The sequence below is a fragment of the Chelonoidis abingdonii genome, chromosome 6, assembly GCF_003597395.2.
Source record: "Chelonoidis abingdonii isolate Lonesome George chromosome 6, CheloAbing_2.0, whole genome shotgun sequence".
Lineage (NCBI taxonomy): Eukaryota > Metazoa > Chordata > Testudines > Testudinidae > Chelonoidis > Chelonoidis abingdonii.
In genome coordinates this window covers 90,890,230-90,915,262 of record NC_133774.1, presented here as the reverse complement: position 1 = coordinate 90,915,262, position 25,033 = coordinate 90,890,230, and the positions used below count along the sequence as shown (strand labels likewise).

Sequence of the window (25,033 nt, the reverse complement as noted above, 5' to 3'; positions counted from 1 at the left end):
TGTAGTCAACCAGGCCTTGATATTCCTGCTTCTACTTGCCTATTGGGAGGAAGCGCGATCCCAGACAAACCAAAACAACCTGTGTCAGACCTTTATGAAGAATCTTTTCACTAGTGAGCAATTGATCATATTTTCTTCTGAGAGGGTAAATTAGAGTTAGGTATCTTTTCCTTGCACCTGATTAGGAAGCTGATACTCTGCCACTCATGATATATTAACAAGGAATGCCTTTCCCATCCACTCCAGAGAAACTCCAATACGTCTATATACCTACCCTTCTGATAGTAAGGGAACTTGATGAAGCTCAGGAGAGAAGGGTATGCAAGCATTTTATAAACTACTATTACAGGCCACATCAAGTACAGTTCTCACCTATCTCATAGATGGCCAAGATTTTTTTTCCCCATCAGGCTATGAATCTGGTCTTGGATTAATTGCTCAATAGGCAGACATGTCAATCCATGGGGGAGGGATAGCTCAGTGGTTTGAGCAGGGTTGTGAGTTTAATCCTTGAGGGGGCCATTTAGGGATTTGGGGCAAAAATCTATCTGGGGATTGGTCCTGCTTTGAGCAGGAGGTTGGATTAGATGACCTCCTGAGGTCCCTTCCAACGCTGATATTCTACGATTCATCCCTACCTGGGAACCCTCTCTCAGACGGCCTGGCTACTAATAAAGTGGCTTGTAACACAGATATGGAGGGGAATTTTCAAAGGTGGTGATCTGAGTGTTCTAGAAGGGGTTTTGAAAATACATCCACAACATTGTCTGCTTTGTCAGGCTTCCGTCTTTCTTTCAGATGACTGCACAGGAAGGAGGATTTTCAGGAAAAGCAAGTCTGGCCTGAAAGTGGTACATGTACATAGGAATGTGCACAAGGGAGGATACTGGTCACATCATGCTAGCAGTGGGAGAGAGCAACGACAAAGAGTCTCTTGAAGGGCACAGGTGTTCATAGGGACTTAGAATATCTGAGCTCCCTGCATGGAATCTGGACAACATATCGCCCAGAATATGGATACGCTCAAGAGCTGCTTGATCTCAAATACTGAAAACCTTCCACCACCAAAGCTTACAGGGATAGTTGGAGGACATGGTATGTTTGGTGCATGAGGTCAAAGTTGAACTTCCCGAGACAGTCCACATAAAATATTCTGGACTTCCTTCATTTTGATTTTTATAATGGTCTGAGCTGTAGTTCATTGGAAGTCTCAGCCCAAGAGTATCATTCATCCCGTCCTTTCCAGTTCTAGCCTGCTGCTTCAGTCACATCTCCCAAATTCTGAAAGCAACATGGTTTCAAAGCCCCTAAATCCAATGCCCAATGGAACACTGGAGCCTCAATGTGGTATTTGAAGCTATTATTAAATCACCTTGTGAGCCATTGGGTAAAGGATCCCTTGTATTTTCTGAATCTAAAGTTTGCTTTGTTTTGGCTATCATGAGAGTTAGAGTAGAGAGTTAGTGAATGTTAGGCCTTTTTTCCATCAAGGAGCCTGAAGTCCACACCAGCTGGTGCTGAGGCCACAGCTTGCCTTTGTTCTTAAGAGAAATTAATCTTCCACTTTAAATTAGTCAAAATGTCTTTGTCTTTTTTTTGGTCTCAAATCCATTCATGCCTTGGAAAAACAATTACAGACTTGGGGTGAAATCCTGACTCCACTGACATCGATGAAAAAACATCTATGACTTCATTGAAACTAGGATTTCACCCTTTAAATGCAGTCAGGACAGTAAAGTTCTACTTCCACAGAACTTGAACTAAACTGGAAGTTCAATGATGTCTTGGTATTATAGTGTGAATCCTACCGAGGGATGCAAAATCTTGTGTTTTAGGAGGATGAAGCCAAATATCTTCCAAGCTTACAGGGCATCTCACCAAGATCCTCTTGAAAATATAGATGCCATTGCAGAATTATGACACTAAAACCTTTACAGCTCTTTCTGTCTCTTCTGTATACGTGCTATAGCTTAATCTATTTACCTGCTTATAACTGTATGTATAATGTACTTGTGAGCATTTGTAATGCTGATGAAGAATTGGGGTAATTGAGAGGAAAATCAGACCTCAGATCTCCAGAGATAAGGCTGGAAGGTCGGACTCAATAGTCCACCTGTCACTTTCTTCCACTTTGCAGAAGATCTTCTGAAATTCATTTACAAGAAACAGTTTTACACTTCCCTCTTCAGTTCTTTTCCAACCCACGTCTTCTAGTTTCTGAAGAGTATTGAGAAGTCAGAGAGGATTTAAATGGAGTTCACCTTAGATAGGATGACCTTCGTAGTTTATCAATATTGAATGTTTCTGCATCACAGATCCTAGACAAGTGGAAGCTGGAGACAGTGTGGTTACAATATGTAGAGGGAAGTACATGCCAATGAAAGTCTTCTGTTGATCCAGAAAATGTCATTAGTAGCAATCACAGCTTGAACAGTTCAAAGCAACTTCCTCCATCTTCATTTAAAGTTAAGTAAACCTCTGCAATACAGATGTATCCTATAGTGTTCTAAACCATCCTGAATGTACATTTTATGTGTAGGTTCAGGCCTGGTTTTAAGCACTGGTTTTTAAGCTAAGCCACCAGCTGTCAGGAGGCTTCAGAATATTAGGGACATTTTGCACCCAGTTGGTTTAATGCTGCATCTCTACTCATGTATATCAAAATCCAGTTGTGCTTTCATCATACTGCTGAAAGTGCAAAGGATTCTAGCATGCTTTTAAATGGGTGGGTAATTGTGTCAAATCTTGTCATTATGTAGGACAGCTCTGCTTGGGATCTGAGAGTATTTCCTTCTAATTGAAAAATGAAACATAGGACTGGATTGTCCCCTTCATTTCTGATGGTAGAGGGAGTTCAGAACTTGCAGGTCAGTTTTGTGAGGCACAGCAAAGGGGTAGGTGGAAGTCTGCAGAATCAGTCTGTCTTTGGAGCAAGGACAGTGTTTAATTTGTGTCAGGGTTTGCCAGGACTGAGCCGGGGCACCTCTAAACTTGGCAGTTCATGGCCGTGGCACCTTGGGGCTTGCAGCATCAGTTTTGAAAGTAAAAAAATTGCTTGAGCCCCGGCACCTAATTGCTGGAGCCCTGGTACCTCTTCCTTTTTGTATTCTGTATGTAACAGAACCTAGTTGGATCCAGGTCCATGACTGGGGCTCCTATGTGCTACCACAATAATAATAATAATTCTCTTTCTTCGGGATCTTGTGGAAGCTCCTCCACTGGAGCTACATGGGATTGTGGGGGTATGAAGGAGTAGAGCAAGTGGCAAGCTGCTCTCCACCGCACTATCTTTCACTATATCTATGGATTTCCAAGTCTTATAAGGAGTTAAATCTGTCTGAAGCACCATTAAGTCTAGTTAATGGTTGACTAGAAAGCTGGTGTGCTGTGACCATTGCTTATTACTCTCATCATAATCTTCTTACAGTTACCTTGTGCTTGTCTTTCTGTTTGTTATATTGACATGTTGTCTCTTATCTTATGCTTAGATTGCAAGGTTGTTGGGGTAGGGGCTACTTAAGTTATGCTATGTACAGCACCTAGCACAATGGGACCCCAGCTTCTTATTCGGCCCTCCAGGTGCTAGTGCAATACAAATAATAACAACAATTCCTGTTGAATTCCCCTAAATGGCTGTGCAGCCATTAGGGTGCAGAGGGGAGCCATCCTGCGTGACTTTGCATGTCTAGTGTTATTCCTCCTGGTGGATCTCCAGGATCTACACGTTTGGGAGATTTGTCTCCTCTGCAAATCCACTTCTTCAGAATCTCTCTCATATGGTGGGGAAGGCGGTGTGATTGATTGAACAACTTCAGTTTCTTGATGCCTGTGACACTTGTCTTCCCAGAACTTTCTCTGTGGGAGGGGATGATCTAACTCAGAAACTGATCTAAGGTTGTTGAATATTTTTAAGTGGTTGCACTTATGCCAGGAACATATTTTCCTTTGTTTACATTTATGTTTTTGATCATTCTCTTTTTGAATCACAATGTAATATTCTTTCTCCATTTGAATGCACAGGAAGCTAAAGAGTTACTTTTTGGCAGCTTTCAGAGTGGCAGATCTGTTGTATTTTTACAGAACAGAAATGCTACGTCAATTCACTTTTTAAGGAGCCCTGTTGTGAGTGTGAAAAAAAGGGCTGAAATAAGATTTTCCACTCTGATATCTCTTCTAAGTTCTTCTTTGTGTAATACTTCATGGCAAAGTTGCTTCTATTTAAAGTGTGGAGTTTGATCTTGGCTTTGATCTGAAGCTTTTGATCTTGAAAGAAGGATGTTGTGGCAATAAAGCAAAAAGGGTAGGACAGACTTTTTTTTTTTTTTTAAAGGAAAGTGATAAAGTTAAAGGGATACTGTCAAGATTTAGTAGGCACTAATTTGACCAGCCTTACTGTCCTTACATGTGTTTGCAGAGTCCATCTAATTCTATATGTGGGAGGGTTTGCTAAAACAAATGCTTTGATGCTCCTTTTTCTTTTCAGAAAGCACAGATTTCTATTTCAAGCTTTCAAGGAATTGTTATACATATCACTAAGTAAAAAATATTTTTAAAAGATTGAAAATACCTTTCCAAGATCTTTTTGATTGAACCAGATATGATTAATTTACCAATTTGCCCTTTTGTGCATGTTGTATTTAACACTGAAAATTATGACAGCATAAACAAAATCCCAACTGGTGAATTTTCAGTATTTTCTCTGGCCCAAGTTGCTTGATTTTGCCTTTCCTCAGAATTCACATTGGACTTAAAGATACCAGTTCAGCAAAGCATTTAAGCATGTGCTTAAGTCCGTCCCTATTTAGCAAAGCACCTAAATATGTGGTTAAATTCCATGCATAATTTAACTATCTGCTTGAGATCTTTGCTGAGGTAGAGATGATTTGCTGAATTGGGACCTAAATGAGGAGTTTGCTGTGCTGTGATATGACTAATACTATGGAAGGATTGTAAGCAAAAAGGGAACTCAGATCTTGCTTTAAAAATACACTTCAGTCTCCAAGTCTGACATAATTTTGGATTCCTTTGAGGTCAAAGAAAATGATTGAAAAATTATCTTAAATATTTAATAGAGTCCTAATCTGTTCCTCGAGATAAGGCCATTAGAGAGTTTCTTTATAAGAACAATATTTGGGGAACCTTAATGTTTGACAAAGAAATTATATTTCTAAATGTTGAAATTGTGGCATACGGTGGTCAGAGGAGAAAATACCTGAAAACCTTTCTCTGGAATAGGATAGGAAGCAGTCCAAACTGAAGCACTGCATCTGAGATTCTTCCACCCCAAAAAATGTTGAGGTAGTTCAGATCTGGCTCCAAATGTTTAGGAAAACTGGTTCTGTCTCTCTAATGGGTTGAACTACAACACCCATTCTGAATGCCAGCAGAATGCTGCGATAGTTTGGATCTGGATCCGGAAATCGTGACTCAGAGCTTGTCTTTATAATGAGCTAAACCAGATCACCCATTATCAACACCCCATATAACCTTAAGGAAGTTTGAATCTGCACCCATATGCATATAATCAGATCCATCTCTAATATATATCACTGGTCTACAGTTTTTGAGAAGTCATCTGCTTCAGAGATAAAATGTGGTATTTATTATGTATTTTGATGTGCTGAATTCAAATATGACAGTTAAAACAACTGATTGGCTACTGTTTCTAAGATATTTAAGTTTTTACATTTTATGTCTATGTATATTGTGTAGATAGTAGAGTTTTAATCATAAATTGTAAACCTAGGTCTTTTCATGTGTTTATGGTTGCTTTACATGATAATATTTCACCTGTCCTGTTTATGTAACACTTTAAAAATCAGCAAAAGGGTTATATAAATAAAATTTATTATGAAACAAAAGGCAAAAAACTATTATGTACATAGTTTAGTCCTATTCAGTGTCTACTCGGCGCTTCTTGGCTTGTCTCTTGTATTCATTAAATGGAGCATCTCTTGTCACTGTCCAGCAATAGTCTGCAAGCATTGATGGGCTCCATTTGCCCTGATAGCGTTTCTCCATTGTTGCAATGTCCTGGTGAAATCGCTCGCCATGCTCGTCGCTCACTGCTCCGCGGCTCGGTGGAAAAAAATCTAGATGAGAGTGCAAAAAATGTATCTTTAGTGACATGTTGCAACCAAGGCTTTTGTATGCCTTGAGGAGGTTTTCCACCAACAACCTGTAGTTGTCTGCCTTGTTGTTTCCGAGAAAATTTATTGCCACTAACTGGAAGGCTTTCCATGCCGTCTTTTCCTTGCCACGCAGTGCATGGTCAAATGCATCATCTCGAAGAAGTTCACGAATCTGAGGACCAACAAAGACACCTTCCTTTATCTTAGCTTCACTTAACCTTGGAAATTTTCCACGGAGGTACTTGAAAGCTGCTTGTGTTTTGTCAATGGCCTTGACAAAGTTCTTCATCAGACCCAGCTTGATGTGTAAGGGTGGTAACAAAATCTTCCTTGATTCAACAAGTGGTGGATGCTGAACACTTTTCCTCCCAGGCTCCAATGACTGTTGGAGTGGCCAATCTCTCTTTATGTAGTGGGAATCTCTTGCACGACTATCCCATTCGCAGAGAAAACAGCAGTACTTTGTGTATCCAGTCTGCAGACCAAGCAAGAGAGCAACAACCTTCAAATCGCCACAAAGCTGCCACTGATGTTGGTCATAGTTTATGCACCTCAAAAGTTGTTTCATGTTGTCATAGGTTTCCTTCATATGGACTGCATGACCAACTGGAATTGATGGCAAAACATTGCCATTATGCAGCAAAACAGCTTTAAGACTCGTCTTCGATGAACCAATGAACAGTCTCCACTCATCTGGATCGTGAACGATGTTGAGGGCTGCCATCACACCATCGATGTTGTTGCAGGCTACAAGATCACCTTCCATGAAGAAGAATGGGACAAGATCCTTTTGACGGTCACGGAACATGGAAACCCTAACATCACCTGCCAGGAGATTCCACTGCTGTAGTCTGGAGCCCAACAGCTAGACTAGAGCCAATCAACAATTTTAAGCATCATTTTCTTTCTCAGTGACCCAGAATTAGTAAAGTTTGACTACATTTATTTCAGAAGCATTTTGGCTGTAGAGCAGTGTATGATCCTTTATCCTGGAGTTTGAATCCAAAAGGTCCTGGAGATGCTTAGGACACTACAGTGAATTTAACCATTTAAATATTCTATGAAGGGAAAGGTTTCCATAGGGAACAATCAAATTGTGGTGCCGTAGTGCTAGACAAATTAAGGGCTGTGCATCTCTCCACACCTTTATGTGATGGGTTAACGGTGTACTCCAGTCTCTATACCTTTAAGGCAGGCTCCTCCTCTCCGTCTCAGCTCTCGGAGGCTGGAACACAGGGGGAGGAGGCGCAGGGGCACCCCCTTAGGTGTTTCATTTCCTAAGGAGGTCTCTAGTGCTGATCTGTTGAAAGAGGCAGGCAGGGCTTACACCCTCAGCCTGGGGATGCATCGCAAAGAAGAGAGGGACAATACAAAATACATGCAAAACAGACTGGCCAGTGCTACTCGCCAAAGCGACAGCAGCCACAGCAAAATAACAAATGCCGGCCGCGTGTGCCGTGGGAAGCAGCAAGCGGAGGGCTGGCGGGTGGAGGGGCTGCTGAAGAGAAGTGGGATCTTAGTGCGGATCTCATATCAAGGTAAACCCACACTCTTAGCCCTACCGCCCCCCCCCGCAATTGTAAGTGTCTGGGAGGAAAAAGCCTGTGTTTTTCTGTGCAGGGGGAAATCAGAGAGATTAAAGTTTTGCATCAGATCAGGGAGGCTGTATTTGGAGGCGGGGGAGGGGGGGCAGGAAAAAGTGAAGCCTGTTTACAAGCGGCAATCTCAAAAACCTGGATAAACATGCACTTTGTTTCCCTTTTAGCCTTTGCTGGAAGAGTGTCAGACTTGGGACCAGTGTCGATTAGTCCAGCAAGTGAATGATGAGGTGAGGAGAATGCTTTCATTTTGCAGCTCTTAATTATTCGTGTTTACTGTTTTCTCTGCTTACCTCTGTCCTTGCAAAGCTGCCTCCTGCCAGGTTTCCCACCTGATCACCGCTTCCTGTGTTACTTTTAAAATAATTAAAGTTTATAAAAGGTGAATATAAACGTGTTTATAAATATCTAAGGTGTATTATTATTTATTAAATAATAACTACCTGGTCATTTAAAACATTCATTGCTGTTCAGGAAGAACAGTTGAGTGGGTGGCTGAAAATAAATCTGTCATTTGAAGCCAGGTTGTAAGAAATAAAGAGTAGAGACTTTCCCTAGGATTTTTGCACACCGATGATAACTTTCCACTTGGCATCAGCCATGCTTTCTTTATGCTGAAAAACTTAAACTGAACAAAGCTTGTTTAAACAGAGAGCAAAAAGGAAAATATGCTGCATAAGATGAAGGGAAAAAAACCCACTTTGAATATGCACAAGTGTCTAACTGGGTTACTTAAGAGCATGTGCTTTTAGACTGGAAAAGTGGTGTGGGGTTTTTTTTTGTTTTGTTTTTTTAATTTCTTTCCAATGAAGCAATGGAAAAATATGTCTTCAATCTGTTTATAGTTTCTTACTCATGCTGGGTAGCTGCACTCAGGTCGCATCTTCCTCTTTAAAAAGCACTATGGTTTTGAACTGCAGGTCACAAAATGGATTCAAGTAAACCAGAGAGCCAGAAAAAGGAGCAAAAGGAAACAAAGGCAGGATGAAGTGGCTTTCCAAAAGGTATGATGTGCATTTATGTGATGGAATAAAAGGAGGTACATCCTAAACATTTTCAAGGGACACGTTTTAAAACATTCAAAGAACCATATTCTTCTACTATGCTGACTAAACAGACAAGAACACCATGAATTGATAAAGTTTGAATGTCTGTGTGTTTGCTATGCAGAGAAACTACATTCATATTTAATAAAAGAGAGCGAAAGGCATTTTGAGGAAGAAAAGATAAGAACACATGAAAGGTTATTGACAGTTACTGTAACATTTGTTTGCCGATGAAAAGAAGTGTTAAACTACAATTAACTGAAAAACATTGTTTTTCTCTCTTGAGAGCAGGTTAATAGAAAAGATAGTGGGTGTCAGTGGCACTTAGACAAACACAGGATGTACAGAAATAAATGTTATTGTTGACACATTTTTTTTAATGTGTGGTTTGAAAGCGTCTTCCAGTTGTAGTGGAGAGGGATTCCTGAAAACATGATTGCACTGGCTTGGCTCCTAAAAATTCTTTACAAAAGGGTGTTTTTGTTTTGTTTCTTAACTTAGTATAGTCTAAACTAATTCCAAAGATTCTTAACACTGTGATTTTGGATAAAGAATTTTGCTGTAAGGTTACTATAATTTTAAACATTTAATTTACAGTGTAGATATGTAACAAGCTGACTTTTCTATTCAATAGCTCTTCTTTGCTGTTTTTTTAATTGCTATCTAGAACACAAAGCAATAATGCATAAAAATTAATTTAGAAATGAGTAACCAGAACCAAGAAAAATGTTTTTTTTCTTACTTTGGAATTATTGTCTGTTTTTTTGGTTGTATTATTATTTTAAAATCCTTGTTAGCTTTAAAGGATCAAAATAGCAGTATGTTATTTTGCTGCTTGTACAATGCTTCTAGAATGTATGATGAATCATTTCTGATTCTGTAGCCAAATTCTTGTTGATAGCATGACTGCCAACTACTGGGATGTGTTGCCTTAGTATGGGCATTGCAGTATTTGACAAATGTCTGCAAAGTACATTGTGTGTGGGTGATATACCAGCTTCATGGTGAACTAAAGGATGCAATTTGGTCATTTCAAAATGAATTGGAGAAAAATGAATAACTTAATGTATTTTGTAACTGGGGAGTCACTATATAGTAAAGCAATAATGCATGCATTTGTATGGATTAGTCTGTGAACCTATAATTTACAAGCTTCTGGTCTAAAAGGAAATATCAATAAGTTGTTCTACCAAATATTTAATTTCCTATCATACTGCACATTTACATGAGGGGTGTGTGTATGTATGTGTGCGTGTATAATGAAAAAATGTGCATATTTAGAGTGGTTTTGTGTGTTCCAGGTATGATTCAGGTTTACACAACGCTAGTGACTTTTTATGAGAGTAAAAAGTTATAAAATGATATGCCATGATGTGAAAGTATTAACTTAAGCAAAACCATGTTTTCCAGGTTGAATTAGGCCTGGTCTATGCACAGTTTTTACACTGCTATAACAATTTCGATGAGGGATGTGAGGTGTTGTTTTTTTTTAAAACAAAATAGTAAAACTGATACCAATCCTAGCAGGACGCAGATACATCTGTATAAATGAAACTGTACTTGAATAAGCTTTATCAGTATAAACCATTTATATTGCTATAGTTCCATTAACACAAGAGAGTGTGTCCTGCTTAAACAATACTTATGTAGTTAAGCAGTACAACATCTATGTGTAAACAAGCCCTTAGGAATGCGAGAAGTGCTGAATAAAAATCAAGCACCATTCTAAAATAGTAGATGTAAAAATAATCCAAAGAATTGCTAGTTTTGTTTTGGTTTTGAATGGTCATTGTAAGTAAAAGAGAATTGACATTTGAAACAAAAGTAACTGGAAATGTACTACTCTCTTCCTGTGTACATAAATATTAGTGATTCGTGGTCCATCCCTCCCATGGCCAGCAGAAATTCAAACTGCTGTAGAGTTAGCATACTTAGCCCCAAGAGAAGAAAAGAAGCGTTTTTCAGTGACCCTCTGTTTGATGCAGGAACAGCCTTCACAAGGCCTGGAGGGTGGAGTCCCATCTACTTTTCAGCCAGAAGGGTAGTGGCTGCAAGGTTGAACTTAAAGAGGACAAAAGAGATTCTTTGAGACTCTGGTCCCAGCCATATTATGTTAAGGAACTGAGTTTAAACTTGGTCCAAGCTAAAATAGTTTCCCACAAAATTTGGCCAAACTATATTAAAACCGTGTTCTAGATTTTTGACCATGTCCATTCTGGCAGGCCAAACCACATTAGAAACAGTTTCAAAGGAGTTTAAGTAATATTTCCTACCATGGGAAAAAGTTCAGTGTAGAGAGTGGCAGGGCTGCTTGCTACCCCAAGCGAAAAAATGTTTGGCTGTCCCCTTTCTGCCCCAGCTTCTGTTGCTCTCCCCCCCCCCACGACACTACCCTGCCACTCCAGCCTTGTACTCCCCCCTGCTGCCAAATGTGACCTCCTTGTTCACCACAACTGTCTCCATTTACACTTGCAGTGGGGATCAAACCATTTCTCCTATTTTTATTTCACTTTAGTATAAATCTCACCTGCCCATCCCCCCAACCTTATCTTTAGTGCTCCAAATGCACATTGAAAGCATAGGGACTAACCCCCAGAAAGGGATGGTGATCTAGTAAAGAGGGTTCAGGCAGAGGAGCGGGTGTGGGGGGGTGCTTGGGAGTTCTACACTGGCAGAGAAGCAGGGTGTGATGTTCTCTCGGAGAAGATTGGAGGAGAAGAGGGGGTATCAGGAGGGTTGCGGGAGAAGAGGTGCTGGGGAGGGGCAGGAGAGGGCTGGGGGAGGGTACAAGGGGAGAGGTGCGGGTGAAGGGAGAGTGCAAGGGGAAGGAGTGCAGAGAAGGAGTGATCGGGTGAGGTACAAGTGAAGAGGCTGCGAGTGGGATGGGGGGGTGCAAGGGCTGAGGGGGCAGGCGCTGACAGCTGCTTCCCCAGCCCCGTGCAGGCAGAACCGAGAGGACGGACACTGACCCCCAGGTGCCTGAGCTGCGGGGGTCCCCCAGCAGGGCTATATACCCCGCTGCCCCACTCGGAGCCAGGCTCTGTCTCTCCCTGCCCTTGGCGCTGTGGGGGCCCAGGGCAAGCAGCATGGGGCTGAGGCAGGGGAGGTGAGTGGTGGGCTGGGTTCGGGGCCAGGAGGGGGCGGCGGCAGCTCCCTGGCAGCTTGGGGTCCCCAGCTACTCGCTCCATCAGTCCACGAGCCTGGTTCCGCACCCCCTGCTCAGTCTGGTGGCGCCCTGCACAGCCTACTTGTGCAGGGAAACGCTGTGCTGCCCTGGGGAGACACAGAGCAGCAGCGGTGGTGGCAGTAGGACCCCTCCCTCCCTGCAATCCAGGCCCCGCTTCCCTCCCTCCCCAGCTCCTCACACACTCCGGGAGACTCTCTCACTGCTGCAGCCTGGGCTCGGCTCCAGCGGACAATGCTCTGGCTCTCCAGAGGCAGGGCTCTGGCCAGGGCTGGCTCCTGGCTTTTTGCTGCCCCAAGCAAAAAAAAAAAAAAAAAAAAAAAAAAAAAGGAGTGGGGGTGGCAGAGTGCCACTCTTTGGAAAGTGCCACGCTTTGGAAAGTGCCACCCCTTGGAAAGTGCCACCCCTAGCACGTGCTTGGAGCGCTGGTGCCTAGAGCTGACCCTGGAGGGTGGGAGCCTTGAAGAAAGATAGGGGGTGTAATGAGCCTGGAATGGAGGAGGGAAATCAGGGCTTTGACTACTGGCTGGTTATGTATGTGTCGCAAGTGTAGTTAAAACAGTTACTGAATGTATTTCACCAGCATTTGAAAATGAAGTACATATTGATCTTGCATATCTGTCAGAACATACAACTAAACTGTTTAATGTAACTTCTAAACTTTTAAATCTATGATGTCTGACTGTCCTATCACTTTCATTTCTTATAATTGTAATAGGATAATCACATTTCCTCTACTGGATGAGTAGCTTTATTGTTACCAACTCATATATGACACCACAAAATCAAAGCAGATGCCTGTTCTTACAGTCTTTGTAGATTAAGGGTAAAAGAAAAGTTATGGAGTTGTTGAAAACTGGCAGTGAGTTGCAGTAATTAAGCACCCAACTGCATTTTAAAGAGCTGAGTTTTCAGGCACTGGCTATAAATATTTTTTAAATGAATGTTTGAAAATAACAAATGCTGGATATGGGCTGTAGAAACTACTGCAATTAAGTGGACTGCAAAACAGTGGGGAAGCTCATCTAGAACTGTGATGCTGCTCTCCACAGTGGAGCAGCTCACAATGGATCAAGGCAACATAATGAGTTACCCTAGGTGAGAGCCAGCTCCCCGAGTAATAATTGAAAGTTCTCTTTCCCCCTTCCCATCCGCCTTCTTGTACTATCTTAGGGTATGTCTACACTGGAAACTTTAAAGTGCTGCCATGGGAATGCTCCCACAGCAGCGCTTTGAAGTGCGAATCTGTTTGCGCGCAGGCACTGGGAGACCTGTGCTCCTAGTAATCCACCTTCATGAGGGGATTAGCTCCGAGCGCTGGGAGCACGGCTCAGAGCACTTGGAGCCTGTCTATACTAGCACCAGGGCCGGTGCAACCCTTTAGGAGACCTAGACGGTTGCCTAGGGCGCTAGGATTTTGGGGGGCGCCATTTTCTTCAGCAGCAACCACGGCGGCTGGATCTTCGGCCGCCCCAGTCGCTGCCAGCATTTAAGCGGCGGGAGCCGGGGCAAGAAAGCACAGGGAGGGCCGCCTGCAGCAAGTAAGGGGGGGCGGCATGCAGGGAAGCTCCCCACCCCACCTCACCCCTGCCCTACCTCCTCCCGGAGCACGCCATGGCCGCTTCACTTCTCTCACCTGATTGGTGCCACAAGCCTGGGAGGCAGGAGAAGTAAAGCAGCGACGGTGTGCTTGGAGTCCTCGTGCTCCTGTGTGGAATGGGTGAGCTGGGGCGGGCGCCGTGCCTCAGAGTGGAGGAGGGGTGCTGCCACGGGGTGGGTGCCTCAGGGCCGGGGCAGGGGCACAAGGTGGAAGTTTCACTTAGGGCATGAAACATCCTTGCGCCGGCCCTGACTAGCACTTTAAAGCCCTCAGACTTGCTGCGCTCAGGAGGGTGATTTTTCACACCCCTGACCCACCAAGTTAGAGCGCTATAAAATGTAAGCGTAGACAAGCCCTTAAAGTTACATTTCGTTGGTTTTCCTCATGCAGGTCTTGCATCCTTTTTGTTTCGCTCTTGTCCTTGCTCTTCTCTTTCCTCAGAGACCCTTTTGTCTAAATGTTTTACCATTTGTGCAATATTTTCACCACCTCTAATTCTTCTTTTATCGTCTTTATATCTTTCCTCTCATCTCTTTACTTTTCTTCCTTTTCAGTGTCCGGTGCCACTTTTTATATTTTCCCCATTTACTTTTGGTCCCCTTTTTTGCTTTTTTATGTCTTGTCTTGAGTTCTTTGCCTTTCCTCCCTTTTTTCCCCCTATCAGTGCTAGTCCTTTGCCACTCCCCTTTGGTCCTGTGATGTCCTTCTCCTCTTTCCCCTTCAGTTTCCTCCTCCTACCTGTTCTGACACCCTTCCCCCCTTACTATTTTGCTGTCTCTTATTCTAATCAATGGGCAGTGGAGCAGATCCAGCAGATTAGTACAGGCATGTGCACAGCAGAGCAATATTTTCATGGGAAAGTGGTGGGATGAAATAAGGAGGGTGAGACAGGACTCAAAACAAAAAGTTCATAATTAGTTAATATTGTAATGTACTTTGAATGTGAAAAGTCTGATGGAAGTGATAAGTATTATTATTTTGGGCTGTGCCTATTTGGAGAAGAAGTCCACTACTCTTGCCAATTCTAAGTACTACACAGAAGAAAACAGCATTGAAGTCAGACTAGTAGTGTCATTATATGCATGTGATCTGCATCTACAGGGGAGATGAAAGGGGAAAAACCTCTTTATTAGTAGGCTAGTTAAATTCTGCATGTACATTGCCCCTAAATTTCAGCATCAGTGGTGCCACTGATAGCTGGAGTTCAATGTTGAAAATGAAGTATATAAACTCCTTTTGGAAAATGAACAGCTTATGAATAGTACAATCAGTGCATTAAAATAGAGTAAATAAGCAATGATTTTTGAAAGGCACTGAAATAAAAGTATATACATTTACAATATATAAAGGAGGCTTAATTATCCCAATTGTCTAAGTTGAGTTTCCCTTGTTTTTTTCATAGTGTTTTTAGTTTTCCTTCTGTTGAGACTGAGGGATAAGTCAACTTTTGCAAAATAATTTCAGCTGTTTTCTGATAAATCCTTGTTTTCATCTGTGTAAAGCAATTCCTGCTGGTTACTAAATATGTTACAATCTTTTATTTTTTTGTTATTTTTATTTTATTGATCTTTCATTCTCTCTTTGCTGTAATAATGATCAGCAACTTTTCAAATCCTGATAATAATCTGAGCAAAACTGACTAGGTTGAAACAGTTGGTTATGTTTCAAATAAAAGTAAAACCTGAATATGTGCAGATGGTGATAACTGTTGTAGCTTTCTCATCCTTTACTCAATTTTGCATTTATTGTTAATGGCTGAAAGAGAAGAAATGAGTCCCTTAACTGTTTTAATATATGAGTTGTGATTTTAAGTTTTTAAGTGCAAAAGGGTTACAAAACCTCGCAAATAAAACAAAAATGTGTTGAAAGAGGCACATATCATTAAAGTATTTACTAAGGATGATGTATATATGTGTGTCTCATGTTGTCTCTCAACACACACACAAATATATATATATAATCCTCATTATTAAATAGTGTATGTGTATATCTGTATTCGTAAAGTGGTTAATGTTAAGGATCTTAATTGAATCCACAAAGCTAAGTTCAGAATTAAGGCTGAAATTCTGCTCTGAACTTGGATACCCATACAGTCCTGTTAACCCACTGCCTGCATCCCCCTGAAAAAGTTTGTAAAGAACTTACACAGTGGACTCCACAGAATTCTCAGTGTATCAATTCAGAAGAAATGACATCATACCAAATTATGCCATTATTATAGAACCCTACAGGATCTGCAAAGACTAGCAGGCTTTCATTGATTACGTACAATATTTCATTCCCTAACCAAACAGAGAGATAACTCAGTTGTGAGATTTCTGCAATATCTCATACTCATTAATTGTGTTACAGTGAATGCTGTGAAGATGCTTTTACGTATCAGTTTTCCAGCATAGTCATAACCTAATGTATAATTCTCTATTTCTCTGTACTACACATGCATGGATGTAATTACTGCACATTAAAATTGAATATTTTGGCATTTCACTTCCCAGCTTGCTAAAAAGTACTAATTTTAATGGACTTGTTTGCAAAATTTAATTTTAAAAAATAACACTTTTTTGGAATTATAATAAAGAGAATATCAAAATAGCCTTCTGCTTCTTTACAGTGACTCTAATAGCATCAAAATAGGCAAGAAGGTACCATGTGGTTATATACATATTTTTTAATTTTAATAAAACTATTGATGAAGCCATAACAAAAAGTGAGCCTGATTCTGACCTCAGTTGCACCTTACGTGGAATAGTGTTGATATCAGAAGGTATTAGTTTCTTCTTTAATAGTGGACCTTGTTAGTGTCTAAGCATGATCACATAGGATAAACCAGGTGTCACATTAATTTTCATAGACATCTTAGTTATTATTGATGATGTCAGAGAGTGAATAATTCCCATTAGCCACATTTTTGGAGCATTGAAAACAACTCTTCACTGTGTGCATGATGCAGTAGTTCCCCTTCCCAGTCTGAGATGACCATTACTAAATTAGGAGAACACAGGCCAGCATGGCCATGTGTTGAAATAGTTTACAGATAATTACATTCCTGGTAATTATAGCAATTCATTGCCAACAGTCATCATTCCTGTGCAGTGAAAGATTAAGGTCATTATAATGTAAAACACAAGGTTTGTATAGTTTAAAAAAGAAAAGAAAAGAAAAAAGCTGTTTTAGAGGTTATTTTTCATTTATAGAAGAAATTAGTTGCACTTTTGTGGCAGAACACTTTATTTGGCAATAATTCTCATTGGAGGCATTTTAATGAGCTAATATTTGTGTACATTATCATACAATACTAATAGGATGTATTATTTTAGTAGCACCCACTAATGCCACTGTAGCTTAAGATCTGTCATTATTTCTATTTATAAATCCTTGTTTTAGGTGGCTGATACTTGGCAATCTACATATTAGCCCAGCCTTTATTTTTTATGAAATGCAGAAGGAGAAAATGTGGAAAAAACATTTGTTCTTTCCAAAATGTAGAAGAAAAAGCATTTGACTGCTTTCAGTGCCTTTTAAGCAGGGTGGATTTAATTTAAATCAAATTGATTTAAATCATGATTTAAATCACTAGTCAGGAAGACTCGATTTAATCATGGATTTCTACATAAAAGTACATTCTTGTTGGTTGTTATAACCTTAATACATATTCTTCATAACTCAGAGATTGTTTAGTTATTTCATTTACCAAAGGTAATTGAAACAGATATTTATGAAGTCATTGGGAGGTGAACTGTCTCCAGCAGGTTAATCATTAATATTTGGAACATTTTCTTGCCACGCTGTATTAGGAGGAGAACATCATCAGACAGACATTTATATTGTTTTATTTAACTAAAACAGCAACGTTATGTATTCTGTTTTTTTGTCTTCAACAGCAAACATACAATATTTTAACAAAACAAGCATATGAATTTTTGAATTTAGTTAAATATTCAAGTTGTTAAAATTGTTTTTAACTAAAATAGTTGAATGAAATATTTAAAAAAAACAAACAAAAATTAAATCGACTGTCAGCCAGGTCAACATAAGAAACTTAAAATATTGGCTTCTGCAACTAACTCAGTTGTCTTCACTTTCATTTTCCTGTTTGTTCATAATCTGGACAAGAAAAACAGGCTTTCTTGCTTTTTCAGGTCCCAAACAGTTTCTCAATTTGGAATAAATTAGTCCAAAGGAAGAAAATATTCTTTCTGCACTGGAAGAAGAAGCTATTGCTGTTAAAAGTGAGATTATCACTTCAACAGTTTCTGAATCCAAGTGCTTGAGTGACTTCTACCAATTCACTGGTGTGACTTTCTTCAAAACATCATCAGCAAATATATATTTCTTGAATGGTTCACCCTTAGCACTGAAGTTTATTATAGCTGGCATTATGGAAGGATGATTGTTGGATGTCCATGTTATTGCCAACTCCTCTTCTTCAGCAGTTAAGGTTTGACCCTGGTACCGAGTATCGAGAATATCTGCAAGAACATGAGCTGGAGATAATGCTTGTCCCATTCATTTTTTGAATCCTTGTAATTTACCTCTGTCATTGCATATTCCTCTTTTTAAGATCTCACTCAGTTCCTTCCAAATCTCAACAGCGTCAGCAATAAAACAACTATTTCCCTGCATTTTGTTCAAGGCTAAAGAAATAGGCTTCAGAGTACTCAGCGTGTGTTCAACATTTCTCTTATGCCCAATGTTGGGAACTTTGGCTGTGACAGTGCCATCTATTTTTTTCATGATTTTGTTCACAAACCATCATCAGATTAGGCCAGTTCTTGATATAGTGCTCAAAACAGTCCATTACTGAGTTCCATCGCATGTCTTGTGGGAGAGTTAGCTTGGTTCCTCCCACTTTTTTCAGAGCAGCTGCTGCAAAGTGGTTGTTATGGAAGTATTTTGCAAATGCAACAACGTTAGCCTTTATTTCTGGAACACTGAAGTCTTTGGCTAGGAGGTGGATCAAATGAACACTGCAACCATATGTTATTAGCTTGAGAGACTCTTCCAAATTTCTTCTCATCTTGGATACATTTGCAGCATGGTCTGTGACCAAGCTGCGTACTAGACATTCATATTTTTTTCACAGTTTGTTACAGCTTTTACTGTTACTTCTTTAAGTATTCTGCTGTGTGTGCATTTCCTGATGTAGGAATTGTTTCTGTAACGAAGACATTCCCTTCTTCTGTTGTCACACAAGCACATACAACAGGATCATTGTGGACATTGATCCACCCATCAAGACTTAGGTTAACAATTTCACCCTCTAGACCTTTTGCACACTGCTCAATTTCTCTTTCATACACTTTATCCAGCAATTTGCTTGCGACATCTGCTCTGTTGGGTGGACTGTATCCTGGTCTTAATGACGGAACCATATTAATGAAGTTTGGGTTCTCACTCATATGGAAAGGAGAGTTGTTGCATAAAGAAACTGGGCAATTTTTTCATCAATTACCTCTATTTGTGATCTGCTGGTTCTTATCACAAACTTATCTATAGTTGTTTCTGGATGATGGAGATTTTTTTTCTTTTTGCTACAGGTCATATACTGTGACTATGTGACACACATGATGTGACTGAAACACTATCATTGGCAGATAACTCCAAAACTATAGAAAATAATGGTGATCTTGAGGTGGTAGTCTTCGATCCGTCTGTTGGGATGGTTCTCCTACACAAATGTCATGCAGTTATTTTTAATTATTACCATACTGGTCATTTCAGTTATTTACTCATTGCATTCACTGACACTCAGTACTACTTTAAAGGTGAAATTGTAAAAGGAAGATCTGTCTATTTCAGCTATTTATTTTTTTATCACAACTGCATCCAAAATGATAGTACCATAGGGTAACAACTATATTTTTTGCTCAAACATGAGAATTCAAGAATAGACTAGAAGGAAGACAGGCAGTCCTTAAGAAAGAAGTTGAAATAAAAAAGTTTACCAACCTGAAGATCTTGCATGTTCAGACATGTTCCTTTCATCATCTTCAATGCAGCTTCCTCCTGAGAAGGAACACTTCTCATGATGCTCTTTCATTCGGGCAACCAGGCCTTGGATTTCTTTGTTGCACTGTTTGCATTTTGTACAAATGCCTGTCTTACCAACAGGTAGGGACATTTTATTAAAATATTCCCAAACTGGGTCTCTTTTATGGCCTGCTGCCATTATAGGTTTTTCCTTCTAGTCGGAGAATGATATGGTAGGTATATCTCAAATCAATGAAGGCTACACTCAGAAGGACCTCAAGACTTCTGGAATATGCTGCTCAAACAGTTTCACTTTTGTTTTGCTGCCTGTCCCTCCCTCTCACATTTATCTTTTAGAGAAAGGTAAGGGATTGACTCTGTGTATACAAATGTGCAGAGGGACAATAGGGTTGAGGTCTGTTATTTCTCACCTTTATTTATTTATTTATTTAAAACCATTTTTGCTGTTAACAAGTATGTTATCTCTGGGGAGACAGCTCCACACTTTGAGAACTGCAAAACTAAGCATCTCTGATGGTATCTTCCAGACTGAGCACTGAGTCTCATTGAGTAGGAGAAAAATTAACCTAAATAATCTATACAGAAGCCCTTGGAATCCTATAAGATTGAGTCCCTAATCCATGAACTATTGGAACTCATTCATAAAACTTTTCTTAAACATTACATATATATATTGTCTCATAGTGTAGAATTAGAATATATAGTTACTATACCATGATGAGATATCTTTGAGCTATAATGTAGCATAATTAAAACTATCTTTAGATAGGCTTTTTCCTTCAAAAAGCATTTTATAAAAAAAAAATCAGTTTTTTTTAAAATAATTGATTTTTATCCACCCTGCTTTCAAGTGTCTCTTTTCCCTCTAGTATTTATATAATTAATTCTGAGCAGAAATTTAGTGAGCCTGGGATCTAGAAGGAAAACTGTTACTTTTGGTGCATTTTAGAAACTAGAATGACATACTTATTACGTTTGGGAAGCATTTGGTGAGCTGCATTCTCACACTCCAAATTTTTCTTCCCCCAAAACTTCATAAGAAGTTTTAGAATGCAGACTCATTCATGGCAGTTGAATAATCCACATGATTTAAATGTCCCTGGGTTCTTATTCATGTGATTGACTGTAATGACTCCAAAGGAGTCTTAATGGTCTGCTGGCTCAAAAATATGCTTCATTTCAGTATTATATTTAATACGTATTGTCAGAAATAGGCTTAACCTTTTCATGATTGATTTTAGCTGTTGCCCTCATTCTCTGTTTCTCATCTGTTTATATTCTGTTCACATATTGTAAAAATACATGTATAATAGTTTGGAAAGATGGATATTATTTTAAATGTATGAGCACAGAAAGCAGAGTACAAAGCTTTTAATAAAGACAGTCAAAAGATTTTGGAAGTTCTTAAATCAGCCTTTTGATGGTTGTAGTCTTAGTAATAGACCATTATACCAAACGTAACATGACAAAATAGCATGGCAAATACAAACTGTAAAAAAATATATACATACTAGAAGAGAAGAAGAGGAATTAATTGTAAAACAGATTAAAATAGTGTTCTTTGTTAGTGTATGCTGTATATTAAACACACTGGGTCAAATTCTCAAATGTGGGTACCTAATTTTGTAATTTGTGCATATACTTTCCTCCAGATACCTTGCTTTTGTTGATGCAGATTGGATTGCTCAGATAGTCACTAGCTGCACCCACAGTTATCCAGACTCTACATGTATATGAGCTGCTCACAAATTTTGTGTGCCTAGTAAAGGTTCATGCATTTTAAAATTGAACCCCAGGTATCTCAAAATTGTGCATGGAAAGCTGCAAATCTGTTGGGGGAAGTTTTATCTTGCTATCAATAAGTTTTTGAACTAAAATTATGTGATGTCACCTGAGTACTGCACAGCTGCCTTATGTGGGTGCAAGTTTTCTTTTACATTTTACCATTAAGCAAAGTCTTGACCCTGCAAAAATCTCCTCCTAGATAGACTTGATGTCCTTACAGAACTCTTCACAAGATCAGGACCTAAAATATGGCTGTTTTTGTTCTCTGCTTTTGACGTAGAAAACCACTGGAAATGGTAATATCGTACCTCTTGATAAAAAGGTACAAGAATTTGTTTTTACTTGTGCTCACTGTACTTCTGGGTATGACCTAATATACTCTTAAATCTCTTGTTTAGTGGTGTTCCAGTTTACAACACTTGGAATTTTCATAGAAAGTGTTTTAAATTATATCTTATTTATTTATGAATTGTGTCCTTCCATATGGCTCAGAGCACATATGCAAAATATGGTGTAAACACACAAACTCATACAGTGCCATGCCTTTCAGTTGTGGACATAAAAAAAACTTTCATTACAATCAGTTCCTTCCACTCTTCTTAGACAAACATCTGGGAAAAGAGAGGGGCTTTGCACTGAGCCCAGAAGGCGAGTGAACTTGTTGCTCATGCTTTCTCATCCATATTGCAAAAGGAAATGAAGTCAAGCTACAGAGTTTTAAACATTTCCATGTTTGAGATCCTGTTTGTTTTCAAAGAAATGGTGACTAACTCATTTGCAATATGTGTCTTTTTGTTTTTGTTGAAATTTAAGAGATTTCTCTACATTTTGCCTGGACTTCTGAGGATGCCAGTGGAGCTACTAACCTGCTTAAAGTTAGGTATAGGTTTAAGTGTTTTGCTGAATCAGGGCCTTCATTATCTATCCTCAAGGCCTTCTTTATAAGCCGCCATTTTTCTGATTAAAGATGAGATTTGGCTTCCCCTAATTACCTGGAGATGTCTCTACTGAGAGATGTGAAATGTTCTTTTATCCCATAGCACAGATAAAACCATTGAGTAGGACTAGGAGGGGCATATCTTTTTCTTCTATCTTGTTGATGTCTCCCTCATCATAGTTGCTCTACCCGTGTATTTCCACTCCTGGACTTCCCAGAAAGCTTAATATGAACAATTTTCAGTACAGCTTAGTGTACAGTAGAAACTCAGAGTTACGAACTGACCAGTCAACCACACACCTCATTTGGAATCGGAGGTACAAAATAAGGCAGTAGCAGAGACCAAAAGAAAAAGGGGGGGGGCGGGGAATACAGCGCAGCACAGTGTTAAATATAAAGTAATAAAAAATAAATATAAAGGGAAAGAAGCATTTTTCTTCTGCATATTAAAGTTTCAAAGCTGTATTAAGTCAAAAGTTCAGTTGTAAACTTTTGAAAGAACAACCATAACATTTTGTTCAGTTACAAACATTTCAGAGTTGTGAACAACCTCCATTACCGAGCTGTTCGTAACTCTGAGGTTCTACTGTAAATAATTTGCAGCTAATATTTATTAACAGATTTAGCCTTTTTTGCTCATGGAATGTCTATGAAATCACATTTTCCTTGAACATGTTAGTTATTCTAACTAACTTGACAATTTTGTTCCATTTTTATTAAACTTTACGGACTGATTACAAACAGTGTTTGATACTCAGCTATTGAAAAATCAAGCTTTTTTGGTTAGTTGTACTTGGTTATGTAAGTCACATGCCATTGTTTCTGTTTCCTAATTGGATGAGTATAACTGCCTTATATAATTAAAAGGAAGACATCAGGAAGCTGCTTGGGCTTTGACTCTCAGTGAGTCAAATGTGAATTTTAGAATGTTTGAATTCTCTTCCTTTCTGGACCAGAGAAATTTTGCACAGGGCATAATTCCTAGGAAAATTAGGCTTCTAGGTTCAGAGTTCCATATAAAATATACCACTTCCAGTACAAATACTCAAATTTATGAGCTTAACATTCATTTCGTGCAAGAATTCATGCATCTAAAACTTGAATGTTCACAGACAGCAAAAAGCAGTGAATTTGGCTGAAGTGAATTTGTCTTTAAATGTGAACAAATACAGCAAGTGTATTTTGCCGTAATTGCTCAAGTATTTATTATACCATACTCTTGTTGTAATACAGAATGTTCTCTTACTTGATGGTATCTATTATAAAGTTGCTCAGCGAATTATAACATTTAATCTGCTTCTAAAGCAAAATTTATTCCTCACCCATTGATCAATGGTGGGGGAGAACCAATGGATCATGACAAAATGCATTTCCGTATCAAGTGTGCTGCTTCTAGCTTTATGTCAACAGTGACCATCATCAAATTATTAAAATAAATCAAGAATCTTCCTGACTTTTTAGTATAGTATATATATATGCTGTGTTTCATTGTATCTTTTAATACAATAATACCTTGCATTTCCTTAGAGGCTTCAATTGGGATCACAAAGCATATATCTATATAAGGTACTTACATGGCCTGCATTAGTATCTGAGTGTCTTACAATCATTTAACATACTTTTCCTCACAACACCCTTGAAAATAGGGAATTACTATTATCCTAGTTTTACAGAAGGGGAACTGAAGCACAGAGAGATTAAGGGTAGACTACACTGGAATGTCAGCCCAGGGTTAGTAGAACTCAGGTTAGCAGACCTTGGCTTCAGCATCTACACTCATTTGTAACCTCGGGTTAGGAATTGTTGAATTCCTAGGAATTGTTGAATTGCTAGACTGGAGGTCTAGCATCTACACTGCATTATGTGAGCCTGAGTCCAGACAGCCATATTCCAGACATCCTAGCACCCTCCCAAAATGTGGTTGCTCTAGCCTTTTGTTTGTGGTACAGTGTAGGAAAATTTGACTGTCCACCTAACTTGCCTGTCCACATGACAAAGAAAGTCAGCCCATGGTATTGTGGGATACTTTTGACAGACTTCCAGAACATAAGTCCAGTCTGGCTGTGTCATGGAGTCACCGAGGTGATGCTCTAGAACTACTCCATACAAAGCCAGGCAGGACTCTGGGGGAGCCTCCTCTTTCTGAGCAAACTGTCACCAGGGCAAGAAGTTTACACAGCTTCGACCTTCTTGGGTCTGACCTTGGAGCATTCAGCATCCCCTTCCACACCATGCACTTCCCACAGCAAGTCCGCCCAGGTGGGGCTCGTGGGGAAGCCAGAGGGCCCTGCACCCCAGCTCCGCAGTCAGCAGTGACTCTCAGTGAGCCAATAAAGCAGTAGGTTTATTAGTCGACAGGAACACAGAACTTGTTAGCACAGAAATCAGTGACTTTCAGCCAAGTGCATCTTGGGGAGTCCTGGGACAGATGCCCTGGACTCTCTCTCTTCCAGTCCCTCCAAGCAGATGCCCAGCTTCCAGTGACCTGACCTCAGACACCCCTGTTGCTCCTTGTCTTTAGCTTGCTTCCTGGGCAAAGAGTCACCTGGTCATCACCTGGTTGTATCGCCCTCCTGGGTCTCAGGTTATGAAGGGCACCATCCATAGCATATGTGCAGGCAGCTGGAGCAGCCTCCTCTGTCCCAGAGGTCTCAGCCAAAGTCACACACCCCTGTTCCCACCACCGAGGTATTGGTGCAGCACACAGGGAAACTGAGGCACACAGAGTATTCATGCAAAACAGTAAGACTCACATAGGCTC

At 39.8% G+C, this 25,033-nt stretch overlaps 1 protein-coding gene across 12 annotated transcripts in view; it reads left to right on the top strand.

The window, feature by feature from the left end:
- Positions 1 to 25,033, top strand: part of AOPEP (aminopeptidase O (putative)) — a 346,149-nt gene that overhangs the window by 241,732 nt on the left and 79,384 nt on the right. For all 12 annotated transcript variants that reach the window (XM_075067225.1, XM_075067228.1, XM_075067224.1 and 9 more), the window contains 2 exons: positions 7,897 to 7,959; positions 8,650 to 8,733. In XM_075067225.1, the coding sequence (XP_074923326.1) occupies positions 7,897 to 7,959; positions 8,650 to 8,733 (147 nt within the window). The remainder of the gene's footprint in view (positions 1 to 7,896; positions 7,960 to 8,649; positions 8,734 to 25,033) is intronic.